At 43.7% G+C, this 13,432-nt stretch overlaps 1 protein-coding gene across 17 annotated transcripts in view; it reads left to right on the plus strand.

The window, feature by feature from the left end:
• USP54 (ubiquitin specific peptidase 54) overlaps positions 1-13,432 on the plus strand; it is a 257,870-nt gene that overhangs the window by 174,196 nt on the left and 70,242 nt on the right. For 16 of the 17 annotated variants that reach the window (XM_039546273.1, XM_039546285.1, XM_039546282.1 and 13 more), the window contains 4 exons: positions 1,607-1,753; positions 3,587-3,736; positions 8,334-8,502; positions 12,441-12,611. In XM_039546273.1, the coding sequence (XP_039402207.1) occupies positions 1,607-1,753; positions 3,587-3,736; positions 8,334-8,502; positions 12,441-12,611 (637 nt within the window). The remainder of the gene's footprint in view (positions 1-1,606; positions 1,754-3,586; positions 3,737-8,333; positions 8,503-12,440; positions 12,612-13,432) is intronic. The other variant, XM_039546286.1, reaches the window with a different exon arrangement.

The raw sequence follows: 13,432 nt of genomic DNA on the forward strand, positions 1-13,432 counted from the left end.
GTCTTTTTCAATAACTGTATATAATACCATGTATAGTTAGTTTGTAAATATTAAAAAGTTGGGTTTTTTTTGTTGTTTTGGTGGATTCTAGCACCCAGTTTGGGTACCGGCCTCAATACCAGAGGTATGCTGTGCTTTCCAGGTTGCAAGCTGTGCCACTCTTGCAGCAAGGCTATGCCAAATAGTGGCCCTCACCCTAGCTGCCTTAAGTGCTTGGGGGAGGCTCACATGAGCAAAATTCTGGTAACTTCTTCTGTTTTCCTGCTAGGGTGTTATGGATGGTCACAGGAAGATTTTGAAACCAGAAAGAGATCCTTGGCAAAACATTAATTTTGACTGTGGCAGCTCTTCCCAACCAAGAAATTGTATACTTCTGTCAGCATCCCAGATCTTTTTTCATATGCTAAAGTAGTGGTTTAACATTTAAACTGTAGAGCTCTTCTGGGTTGTTTGAGTTTTGAATTCCCAGGTATTTATAGAATGTGTTGCCCATTCATATCCAAATGCTTTCTGGATGATCGACTTTTCAAAATCTGGCAAATCTGTAACTAGCTCTTCAGATTTGGCATAATTTACTTTAAATCCAGATGCTTTCCCAAGTCATGCATTTCTATAGAAACTAATTTTAGGGAAATACTGACAATTTTTGTATAAACAAAACTAATATCTGCATATAAAGCTATTTTCTGATGTGTTGCTGCAAGTTTTGTTCCTGTGATAGGTAGGTCTGTTGTTCCTGTATCTCCTGTGCAAAAGGTTTCATGATCTGTGCAAAAAATAAAAATAACCATGGAGATCCCTGCCTAATCCCTCTGTGTAATTCAAACACAGCAAATTTAACCACATTAACTCTCCCAGCTCCTTTTGGGCTCAGGTTAAGAACAGTTATGCATTTAAGCAACTGAGGGCCAATGTCAATATGGGACAGGACTTGAAAGAAAAAGTTCCCCTCTATTCTATAAAAGGCTTTCTTTGCATCAAGTGATAAGAAAATAAATGAATCTTTTTTATCTGGCATTATGGATGATTCCAAGTACTTGCTGAGTATTGTCTGATATTTGTCTAATCTTAATTAATCCAGTTTGATCTGGATTTGTATAAACTGAGAACACGGAGTGCAGTCAGGTAGCTAGTATTTTTGCTAAAATCTTTCATGATTCAACAGTGCAAAACATACTTTTTAACCATGGGTGCAGATGAAAAGAAAATAGAGAATGATACCAATAATGTGTGATAAAAAGCGAGCCATGCTTCCAATTCCCACTGGAGTCTTGAGCACCCTCCAATTTTACCCATACTCCCTATTTTACATGCCTCCCTTGGGGCAATTATATCTTCTAACCGTTATCCTTCATCTGAGGAAGAATTGACTGTATTCACATGTGAATACCAGGCAGAATTTGGCATCTGTCATCACATAGAGTTGGCTGTTCTCTTCCTCCATCTTCATATGTTGAGCATGTAGAATCTGCTGCACTCCAGCCACCTTCTATATTGAAGCAAGAGGAAAGACCCTGCAGTGGTAATACAGTAAACTGTGAAGTTGTATATTCCATTCAGTTTTAGTTATAAAAAAATGTCTATGCGGATTTTTGTTTTGTTTCAGAGTAACTGTGGGGAAAAGATCCGTATACGTCGTGTGCTCATGAACTCTCCCCAGATTATCACCATTGGGCTGGTGTGGGATTCAGACCACTCGGATCTAGCTGAGGATGTCATTCACAGCCTGGGCACCTGCCTCAAACTTGGAGATGTGAGTCTACTGCACATTTAGCAATCTCTCAAAATCCCCTTTTCCCAAGACATGTCTGTGCTGTTCACTTGTATGCATTCAGGATGCAGGTTCACCTCTGATTCTGGGATCATGGAAGCATAAACATGACATGCAGCCACCTTTGCCCCTGACCATCCCAATCCTACAACCCAAGGGCCCTCTGTGAATGCTCCACTAAGCTTGTGAGAAACTGTTGGCATCGGATCGACAATTTGTCTCCTTGCTCTTCCTTACTCCCATAGTTTAGGTAACTCCCCTTTGTGAGTACTCTGCTCTTTGAACAAGATCTGCTACATAGTACTGAGAGGAATAGAAAAGAGGAGGGAAATGGTCCCACTACTCTGATAGGTGGTGTGTCCTTTACCTAATCATTTTACTTCCCTGGCACTAGTGGGTAGTTGCAACTGTTGGGATCAGATTTAAAAGAACATTGACAAGCACACTTGTACAAAATTTTTAATTGTATATTCTTGGTTCTTAATCAATTGTATATTTTAAAATGTTAATTCTAATAATTTTATATTCTTAATGTCATTGTAGGTGCTTGAAAATTGGAAATGGCCTCAAAGTGCCAATTTTAGATCTGAATCCAAAATTTTCCCATGTTCAGGGGGATTTTCTGATTTTAATTTGGGCCAATCACTTTTGAAAATAGCTGTCTATTTCCCTACCAATATTTATGGAGGTTTTTCCATTTGAACAATAGTTATTCCTGTCCGTGTTTGTAATGGAACCAAAGTGTGTTATGTTTTTTTTTTTTTAATACTTGTTCCTAAGTAACCCCATCCAAGGATTTGGTCACAGCTCTGGAGTTATTTTAGAGATAACACAAGAGACTGGGAGGTACTGGTTGTTGTAATATCTTAAATTTCTCAGTGACTGAATATGGTTATATTATATTGTAATTAGGCTCTGGAGGTCAGTTCCTCTGAGACTTCAGCACTTTTAAAATAACTTGAATTTGAGGTCTAAATGGTTGGTGTGACTCATAATAGGAATTAGCACTAGTGACTCGCTTAACACTGAGAAACGAATTAAACTATTTGGCATGAATCTGCACTAAGTTGCAGATGCATCACTTGAGAACAGAATTTGGCCCTTAAAATGTAAAGCAGTAATGCATTGAAAAGTGACTCCAAAAGAGCTTTTTTGTGTGTCAGTGATTTCTAAATGAAGTTTGGTCAATTTTAAAAGTCAACACATGATTTTTCTGACTGCCTGGCCTGCAGATCAACTTGGGATCTGAAAGCCTCCACCACTGATAGACTCTGGAGGCCCACTACTGCCCTCAGTTACACCTTCACAAGGCCACTGACTTAAATTTGTCCTTGCTAGAGCCAGAACAGACTTCAGCTCCTTCTTCCATACCACTGCACGGTGTTGGCTGTGCAGGGCAGAGAGAGAGGTAAAGAGTAGCTTTTAAAAAGCTACTCTTTTAGAGCCACAAGATATAACAGAAAATATACAGAGAGTAGGCTTCTTGTTGAGAAAGAAAGTGCCATTTTTATTAATTTTCAGAGCAGAAATACACTTTAAAATCTAACAGGGGATTACATCATTGATATAAATGCCTTCCTTACAAGGCAATTGTGGGCTGAGTGTCAGGCAACCTGGATTCTGTTCCTACCTCTGCCAATGACTTGTTGTATGACCGTGGACCGATCACTTAACCCTTCTGTGCCTTAGTTTCTCCGTCTGAAAAAATAGCATATAACACTTAACGCAACTCTGTAAAGCATTTTTAGCTCGTCAAATGAAACACAGTATTTTATTATATAATTTTTCTTCTCTCCTTTTCCACACCCCTTGAAGCTCTTTTTCAGAGTAACTGATGACAGAGCAAAACAGTCAGAGCTGTATTTGGTGGGAATGATCTGTTACTACGGAAAACATTACTCCACCTTCTTCTTCCAAACGAAGATCCGCAAATGGATGTACTTTGATGATGCCCATGTCAAAGAGGTAAGGAAATTGGAGATTATTTTTGTAAATGCTAAGAACTGTTTGGGTATTGGTGAGGGTGTAGATCTATACTGCTTTCCAAAGATTTCCAGAAACTTTGTGTGTGTTCTCACACCTGAGGTCCTACTTAACTCCACTGCTCCTAAAGGTTTCTCTGAACGAACTAATGCTTTCTGTAAGTCCGATGGAGGAGATGCTTTCTCCAGAAGACCTGATTCTGCAACAGAGGATAACCAACTTAAAATGGGAGAATCGTAAAGAAATAAAAATAAGGCCTAAGAGAGGAGAGAGGGTGAAGAGTCTGAGGGACCCGGAAGGGGAAAGGGAAGAAGAGAAAAAATGAAAGTGTTCGGAATCCTATTTCTTCTCCATTCAAAGATGCCTTCTAGTTATGTGATGGGCGGGTCCCCCTGATCTACATTATTTCCGATTTTCGTGGTGTCACCTCAGACTGTTATTTAATTCCCATTGACCTTTCTTTGATTTCTTGGTGCCTGCACTGCTAATGGCAAAAGTTGAAACAGCTGTGGACTTCTGTACAGCAGAGACCTGCATGGCAACCAGTACCAGGTAAACTGACAACTGTTCAGTGGTACCAGAAGGCCCAGAGGCCTTCTCTTTGGTTCTGTTTAATTGCCTGCCAGTCTTGCCTTTATGCTGTTGGCTGGAATCCTACAATTCACCTGTGCAGTTGGATGTATTTCTCACACTCCTCCCCACACCCAACAAATAGTGTTGCTATTGAGTCCCTTCTCCTCAGGTTCACAGTAGAAATATCTGGATGCCATGCCGCTCTAGTAGCTGTTTCCTAAGGTGCATTCTTCCCTCTCTTACCAGTGCCTTTTTTTCCCCTGTGCCTAGGATGAAATGCTTGGCACCAGAGCCATCAGCACTGGGATCTTGGCACATGCATGGGCGCTGACTTATATGGGCTCCTGGGGCTTTAGCCCCAGGAATATTCCCAAGCAGGGGCTCTGCTCCACCAATGTTTGGAGCTAGGTTGGTATCTCCCCTGCTTGGAGCGCCGCCGCCGCCGCCAGGGCTGGAGCTTCCCCCCGCCCCGCCCCGAGCTTCCCTGCCTGAACGCAGGCAGCATGTCTCTCTTCCTTGCCGCTGCTGCTGCTGTGCCTAAGGACTACAGCATAACAGCAGTGCAAGCTGCTGTTGCTGTAGCACCTCGGAGGGGGTCCTGCCGTGCTCGGCAGCCTTCTCCTCCTCCCCTCCCCGCCCCGCCCCCGAGCTTCCCTGCCTGAACGCAGGCAGCGTGTCTGTCTCCCTTGCCGCTGCTGCTGCTGTGCCTAAGGGCTGCAGCATAACAGCAGTGCAAGCTGCTGTTGCTGTAGCACTTCGGAGGGGAGGGGACCCTGCCGTGCTCGGCAGCCCTCTCCTCCTCCCCTCCCCTCCCCTGCCCCTACCTGGAGGAGACGCGAGGGGACTTCCGGCCAGGAGACGGACATCACTCACCTTAGCAGCTGCTGGGGCTTCCGTGAGTGTTTGACCCTATGATTCCCCCCCAGCCCTAGCCCTAGCCCCAGCCCCCACTCCTGCCCAACGCTGGGGAAGGGGCAGCCCCATGCCATCCCCTCCCACCGTCCCCCAGTGAAGCTACGGTGAGGGGCAGCAGGCTGCAGCCTGCAGCAGGGGTCAGGGAGGCAGGAAGCCATATGTGAAGGCAGTGCCCCTCCCCTCCAGCACCCACCCACCACAGGGCAGATGGGGGAGGGGGTTCATAGACCTACCTGAGCAGCTGGGGCTTGGGTGAATTTTATGACACCCGTCCCTGCTCCCCCGCCCCATAGCCATCACCGTGCAGACCCCACTTCTGCCCCATGCTGGGCAAGGGGCAGCCCCATCCACAGTGAAGTTATGGTGAGGGGCAGCAACATGGAAGGCCACCTGTGATGGCAACCCCCACCCCCTAGTACCCATCATAGAGGAGGTGAGTGAGCTTTCTGGACCTGAGAGGGGCCCTAGGAGCATGTGCAGTGACTGTGGTGCAGAGTGAGTGTGCTGTGGGGGGCAGGGAGGAGAGGAGGGGTCCCTCCCCTGGAGCTTGCTGCTGCCAGTGGTGGTGATGGGGAGTCCTCTCTGGCCCTAGCCCTGGGGCAGCCTGTCTGCACCCCAAGTTCCTCATCCTCAGCCCTGCCCCACCCCAAAGCCTGCACCCCCAGCACCGAGCACGCTCCTGCACTGTGAACCCCTCATCCCCAGCCCCACCCCAGAACCCTCACCTGAGGGGAAAAATGTGCAACTTAAATTTGGTGGTCAGTTTGGAGTATCATTTTGTTTAGCACGATACTTGACTATTTTACACTCCTTTAAAGTATATAACTAGTTGTATACAGGTGTTACAAAGTGGGAATGTTCTTAATGTTTTCTCTGAATACTGTGTGGGTGCCTCAGTTTCCTCTCTGCATTTCTCAAGGATCTAGATGGTGGGATAAGGGGGTGTGATTGTTGTAGAGCCCTAGAGGGACAGTGTGAGCTGTCTGCACAGAGAATGGCTGAAACCCTGTCTTCTGGTAACTGATGGCCTGGGCCACTCTCCTGCAAGGTGCCAACTGAAGGTGTTGGAGAACAAAGAGGTCGGGTGGCCTCCTAATGCCTGGAAAAGAGACAAAGGCCAGAGGAGGGGGTGTCAGTGCCTGTGCAGACTTCTGGGAAGTGCATGGTGTGGAAGGGGATGCTGTGATGCTTTGGAACAACTCCATACAAAGCCAGTCAGGACTCTGGGGGAGCCTCCTCTCTCGGAGCATACTGTCTCCAGGGAAAGAAGCTTACACCTTCTTGGGTCTGACCTCGGAGCATTCAGCATGCCCTTCCACATCATGCACTTTCCACAGCAAGTCTGCCCAGGCTGGTCCTGGGGCAACCAGAGGTCCCTGCACCCCAACGCCGCAGTCAGATGTGACTCTCAGCCAGACAGTAAAACAGAAGGTTTATTAGATGACGGGAACACAGTTTAAACAGAGCTTGTTGGTACAGAAAACAGAACCCCTCTGTCAGATCCATCTTGGGGGGTGGGGAGCCCAGAACCAAGTTCTGGGTCTCTCCCCATTTCCCCAGCCAGCTCCAAACTGACACTCCCTCCTCTGGCCTCTGTGTCTCTTCCGGACAAGGAGGCCACCTGATCTCTTTGTCCCCAACACCTTCAGTTGGCATCTTGAAGGGGAAACTGAGGCACCCACACAGTATTCAGAGAAAATATTGAGAACATTCCCAATTCATCACAACAGGTGCAACAAAATATAATACTGTATATTGAAGTAGGCAAGTGCTGCTTCTGACTTTCCACTTTTAATTGACCCTTGTAATCTTGTGGCACTGACGCATTGTAGCTTCATTTTATAACGGTTTACAGGGCGGGAGCGGGGGGGCACCACCATTTTGGGCCCCACCAAAAATTATACAAACCTGCCGCCTATGGGCACATGATTACTACATCTCATTAGTTCGTTGGGCTTCATCTCATGCCCCTCCCCTTCTGTTTCCCCTTGTCACAAAGGCACAAAAGTAACAAAGGAAAGCTTTCTTCTGTAATCTCACCAAGCACAGTCTCTAAGAGAGAGCTATAAGCCTTCCACTTGTTCTTGGTCACGTTCCTCTGCAGTAAAACCCTGCTAAGGATAATACGTGCTGTAACATAATACCTGTGTAAGGAGCAGACCTCTTGGAGTAGATGTTATGTGCATCTCTGCAAACCTGTACTAAAACACAGGGAAATGTTTTCAAATGAATACTGGCTGCAAGAATTAAAGTCCAGCTCACCAAAACAGAAAATACAGTCATGCTGACCTTTCAGAAGAAGAAATGATTATACAGCAAGGTGTGTAACCCCTTGCATGCTGGATAAATCTCCACCAAATGTTAGCTGTGATCTCAATTAATCCCAGTGCTGGAAATCTGTGGTTTGCGTGTTTGATTTTTTTTTACTTAATGCATTTTGTAAATTATGATAGATTAATTGATAATCATTGGTACCAAAGCTATAACATTAAAAATGTGCCCTGATTTTGGTCAGTGAAGTGTTGGGAAATTTCATGTGGTAAAAACTTTTTTCTTAGCGTGAGTAAACTCTGAATGGGAAAGAATATTAGGTTAAGCCTATATTCTAGCAAACATCAATTTCATTTAACTATAAAACAGTAAATATCTTGATTATCAAAACAAGGCGTAAACTGTTTCCGGTCTCTGCTGACACTGGGCTCCCATCCAGCTGGTGTCACAAATTATGTCCCTTTTCTGCAGTATGGTGGCTTTCAGAAAAAGACATGGAAATGTCAATTTTAATTAACATATTTACTTTCAGTAACATTTCAGAGTTTATAACAAGCATGAAATGCTTCAGCATGTGAATGTAGAGTGGGGCTCTGGGAAGAATTAGTGCAGCTTTATTGTGATCACTTATCACTTGTCCCTTAGCACCTTGGGCATAAAGAATCTTGGCTGGTGCGGGTGGGAAGGTGTTCAGGGAGTGTTACTTGATTGTACAGTGCAGCATATGAAGAGGTTAAGAACCAGTCTCTTGGTTTGCCCGAGAGAAGTAAAAAAGAAAAGCTGAGCAGTGTTCCTGTTCTTGTTGTTTTTTTTAATTCAGATTGGTCCAAAGTGGAAAGATGTTGTGACCAAGTGCATCAAGGGTCATTATCAGCCTTTGCTGCTGCTTTATGCAGATCCAAGAGGAACTCCAGTGTCAATGCAAGACTTGCCCTCTCAGGTGGATTTACAGCAGTATAGCAGGACTTGCTATGATAGCGAGGACTCAGGTAAACAGATTGAACTGTGCACTTTATGCCCATCTCCATTGCAGCTGAACTGTTAGAAAAATATTGCTTCATTTTGGGTGATATTTTGCTAGCCATGTCTCTGTCACTGATCAAAGCTGACCTAGAGTCCTGAGAAGGATCCTCAGTATTTAACTCTTAAACCTTCCCTTCCAAACTGCAGCTCCATAAATTACAAGTACATCCTGCCTGAAAGACTTGCTTTCAGGACTTCTCTTTAAGACCAGACATCATCTGGGGAAGGTTTCCGTTAAGTAATGTGATGAGCCATCCTCTTTTACTCTATCCAGGGCAGAATTCACTGTCTTTGGAGCATTCCCAGATTGTGACAGCCAGAATTTCAGGAGACAAAATGTTATTGCTAAACCAGAGGATGAGCATGTAATTTTACTTTTTAAATATATAAAGAAGGTCTTCTATCCAAATGATTACAAAAAACTCACCTAATCATAAAACATTCAAGGTTTCTATCATTTTAAATGTCTGAAAATTTGTCTTTTCTAAGTATATCTAGGAGAAAATGCTGACACAAGAATATGGAAGGATCTTTGTGTAGAGGGGAACAGTATAAGATTTATCTAGTGATTGAATTCATAAAATTATCCTGAGGTTTTAACAGGAAAGAAATAGGAGCAGAGATGCACAAAACATAAGAGAAGGTGATCAATCCTTTTGACACAACATATAGAATGCATAAAGAGAGTGACTGCCAACATGAATCTCTTGGGGTTTAAATGAGGCATCCAATCCAATACTGTCTCTTAAATATCCTTTATTATCCAGCAATATAGTACTGATATGATACACTAATGGATCAGGGAGAGAAAACACGGCACTGTCGGTGGTGTTCCATTGGATTGGAAGGATGTGGTCAAGTAAGATGCCTTCGGAAATGAGTTCTGAGTCTGCTCAATGTTTGAAATAATGATCATGAAGAGAAGGCTAATTTGTTAATTACCTGGATAAATTAGGACACTGAACAGACTGAAGTGAGATGAGGCTTCCTGTAAAGAAGACAAAGTATAGGCATTTTGAGAAGCACATTTTAAAAGCAATCAAAAAGAGAGATTGTGGTGGTGGTAGTATTGCAAGAAAGGCTGATTCTATTCTTGGATATTCACAGAGAAGCTGACCTGCGTTTGGGAGGGCTTCATAGGTTGCCAAGAACAGCAGTCTGAGCGCAGGACCAGAAAAATAGCACTTTCCTTCCAGGAATTCTACCCATTCACACGATTTGGGCTTGTCTACACAACAATTAGACCATGGCAAGCTGGGTGTGAATCTATCCTGCGCTAGCCTGCTGCAGTGTAACTGTGCATCCTGCTGATGCGCATTTACAGTTTGTTAATGCACTTTGAGAGAGAGAGACTAGATCAAAGCGCTCTAATGAACTGTTAATACATGTCAGCAGATACATATGGACAGTTAGACCACGGCCTGCTAGTGTGGGGTATATTCCCAACCCAGCTTGCAGTGTCTAATTATTTGTGTAGATAAGCCCTTAGTTTTAAAAGCAATTATGGCAGTCATGGTCACCACCTGTGACTCTGGTCCTTGTGCTTTTTGGCTGGTGAAGATGTAGGGAGCATCTGAGGCCTCTACTAACAGATTGTCATTACATCATATAATGAGGGGAATCTATCATGCACCCTAAAATTAGTAACATTTCAATCAATACTAATGAAACCATCACTCAACAATAGATTTTGTACATAACCACTTAGGGCATGTCTTCACTAGCAACATTAAAGCACTGCTGCAGCAGCGCTTTAACGTGTCTGTGTAGAGCTCTTCCAGTGCTATAAAAAACCCACCTCCACAAGGGGAATAGCGTCCAGTGCCGGTGCACTGTCTACACTGGCACTTTACAGGGTTGAAACTTGCAGCAGTCTGGAGGTGTTTTTTCACACCCCTGAGTGAAAAAACTGCAGCATTGTAAAGTTTCAGTGTAGACAAGCCCTTAATGTCTTGTCTCTGAGTTCTAAGCAAGCTAATTGAGAACCTTGCAAAAAAGAGTCTCCAATGCCAGCTGTTAGGTGCTAGTATCTCTGGCAAGTTTCAAGCCAGGACATGCTACAAAGACTGTTCTTGTAGTTCTGGTTGACCTCCAAGGGAAGTACATCCATATTCATTCTGTTGGATCTCTCTTCAGCATCTGATCCTATTGTATCCTGACTTGCTTCCAAGAAGCTTCAGAGCTGAATAGAAACATCCTAAAATGGTTCAGGTGTTTTCTTTCAAACTAAATGCAGACGGTCATTACGAACAACCTATTCTTCCATTTCCAAAATCCTCACTGCTGAGTCCCACAAGGCTTGGTCCTCTCCTTTACATTATTCAATATCTATATGAAGCTGTTGAGAGGGCTGGTGAGACAATACGGGTTGAGGTGCCAGCAGAATGTAGATGACATCTAGCTCTGCAACTCCTTTATGACAAACATTAATATATCTCCCAGCTTTATCAATGCCTAGCTGAAATAAGTACGAAGAGTACTGTCCAAAGCTGAACCCAGACAAACTGATATGGTGCTAGTAGAAAGAGAGGACTGCTTCAAAGACCTTGTCTCCTCTACAACATTAATTAAAAACAAATTTTTCTTCCCTCTGATTAAATCAATCTGCCCATCTGTGACTGACCATAATATTGCACCCTATCCTATCAGAAGCAGATCTTCATGCTAATCATTGTATCTCATCATATCTAGGACTGAAGCCATGCTCTTTGGAGAAAGTTTCAGCTGGTACAAAATGTTACAAATCTCTCTGTGCATAGTCATAAAGCTCACTGTGAATGCCTCCCTGTGAAGCTTTGCTCTCTGTTGAATATACCGAGTCCATGCCCTGATACTCAAAGCATTCCACGGGATTGGTCTCTAGCTACCCAAGATCATCTTTCCTTTCATGACCATGATCTCCCACCACATTGCAGAGGAAAAATGACACTTTTAACCAGTAGGGGGAGGCTTGAGAGTCCAGAAGACAACTTTCACAGAAATTTGACGTAGACTATTGGATTTGCTCCCAGAAGAAATCAAAGTGGCCATGGAACTAAATGCTTACATAACTAGAGAGCTCATGTGTTCAGTTTTGTGTTTCTTTAATTTCATCACGTACACAGGTATGTGTGGGTGGGTATGTTGTACATACACAACACCCTGTAAACTATTAAAAGTTATTTTTCCTGCCGGCTGAGGAAAAAAGGACAGAAAGAGATATCTGTATATATATTTTAAAGGGCTTAGGGACACGAGAAATGCCATACTCGATCAAACTTGTGGTCCATCTAGTGCAGGAACCTGTCTCCAACAGCAGCCAGCACCCAATGCTTAAGAGGAAAGGTGCAAGATACTTTGCATTAGGCAGATGTGTCCTATTCCCTAATAGTTAGATTAGTTTAAACCCTAAAGCATGAAATTAAATAGCTCTTTGAAAGTTCTTAGCACTATTATAATTCTGGATATTCTTGTTATCCATATAAATCTCCAATTCTCTTTTAGAATCTTACTTAGTTTTTTGACTCAGTGCAATCCTGTGGCAATCAGTTCCACAGTTTAATTATGCTAATAGGCTTTTTAGTTAACAAAGAACTAAATCATCTTGAAATTAACTAATTTGTTGACAGTTCACGTGGAGATTGGTAAAGTGTTCATCATAGTCATATTTATGGAAAGTATATTTTTGACCTCTCCCCTAGATGAAAAGGGGTCAGACTAGATGACATGAGTCTCCACCCAGTCAATTCCATCATCTTTGAATCTGTGAATATTGTGTAGGTGATTCTCTATATCCCTTTGCTCCTAAACCTGTTTCTTTGTTTCTGTTTAGTTTCCTCCATTCTGTTTCTGTTTTCTGTCATAATCTCTCCTGATTTGTATATCCCAAATAGAGGCTGACATTTGCCATTACTTTCTTCATTAGGGAGGGAGCCTTCCATCTCGAGTGACACCAGGACAGACTCCTCTACAGACAGCTATCCCTATAAACACTCACACCATGAGTCTGTGGTCAGTCACTTCTCTTCTGACTCGCAGGGGACAGTCATCTACAATGTGGAGAATGACACAGCTTCGCAAAGCAGCAGGGACACAGGTAGCAGACACCTTTGTGCTCATGTAGCCATTGTGAAACTGGAGATTACAGTAGAGCTCGGTCAAACAATATCTGTTTAAATACAGACCAGGGCATATTGGCATAGGGGTGCTCTTTGAAGTGCTGGCATCTGGTGCATTATGGCCCAGAATCTATAGCATGGTGCAGCTGTACAAAGCACTATTTCAAAACGTTGTCAGTGGGTGGCATGTGCAAGTCCCTGTATTCAAGTACATGAGGCTATATGGGAAGGGAGCCCACACTATTGGGACCTGTATGTGGTTATGAGGGAGTTGCTGCTTAAAGTGGACAGCAGTGAGGATGGGTATCCGTCTGCACTGGGAGAGGAGAGAGGTCAGAGGATAGCTGTCTGCCTGTACTGTGGAGGCAAGTTTGTGGGGATCTGGAGTGAGACGAGAATCTGTACTATGGAGGAAGCTGTGTGAGGGGTCTTGTGGGAGAATCTAATAGGAGATAGGATGGAGGTCTCATGTAGAGCTACCCTGTCAGCTGTGGCCTGTGCTTGTCACAAAGCATCCAGCCTGTGACCTGGCCAGTCTGTTCCTGAATGCAGCACAGAGCTTTGACATTAATTTCTAATAAAGGACTACACTAGTTAAAAAAGCGGGACTTTCCATATACCAAAAGGGAGACCTGTTAATAGTATATCTGTAAATTGAACTAATTTTGTGTGCACCAAACCCAATAGGTTTCACAAAGGGGGCATACTTGTTAAATGAACAGCTCCTTGTTACACCAAAATTTCTCCAAGCAGCACGTTTTGATACTATTTCACTCAGCAAGTTCTTGCCCTCCTGTTT

The sequence above is a fragment of the Mauremys reevesii genome, linkage group 7 (assembly GCF_016161935.1).
Source record: "Mauremys reevesii isolate NIE-2019 linkage group 7, ASM1616193v1, whole genome shotgun sequence".
In the NCBI taxonomy this organism is placed as follows: Eukaryota; Metazoa; Chordata; order Testudines; family Geoemydidae; genus Mauremys; species Mauremys reevesii.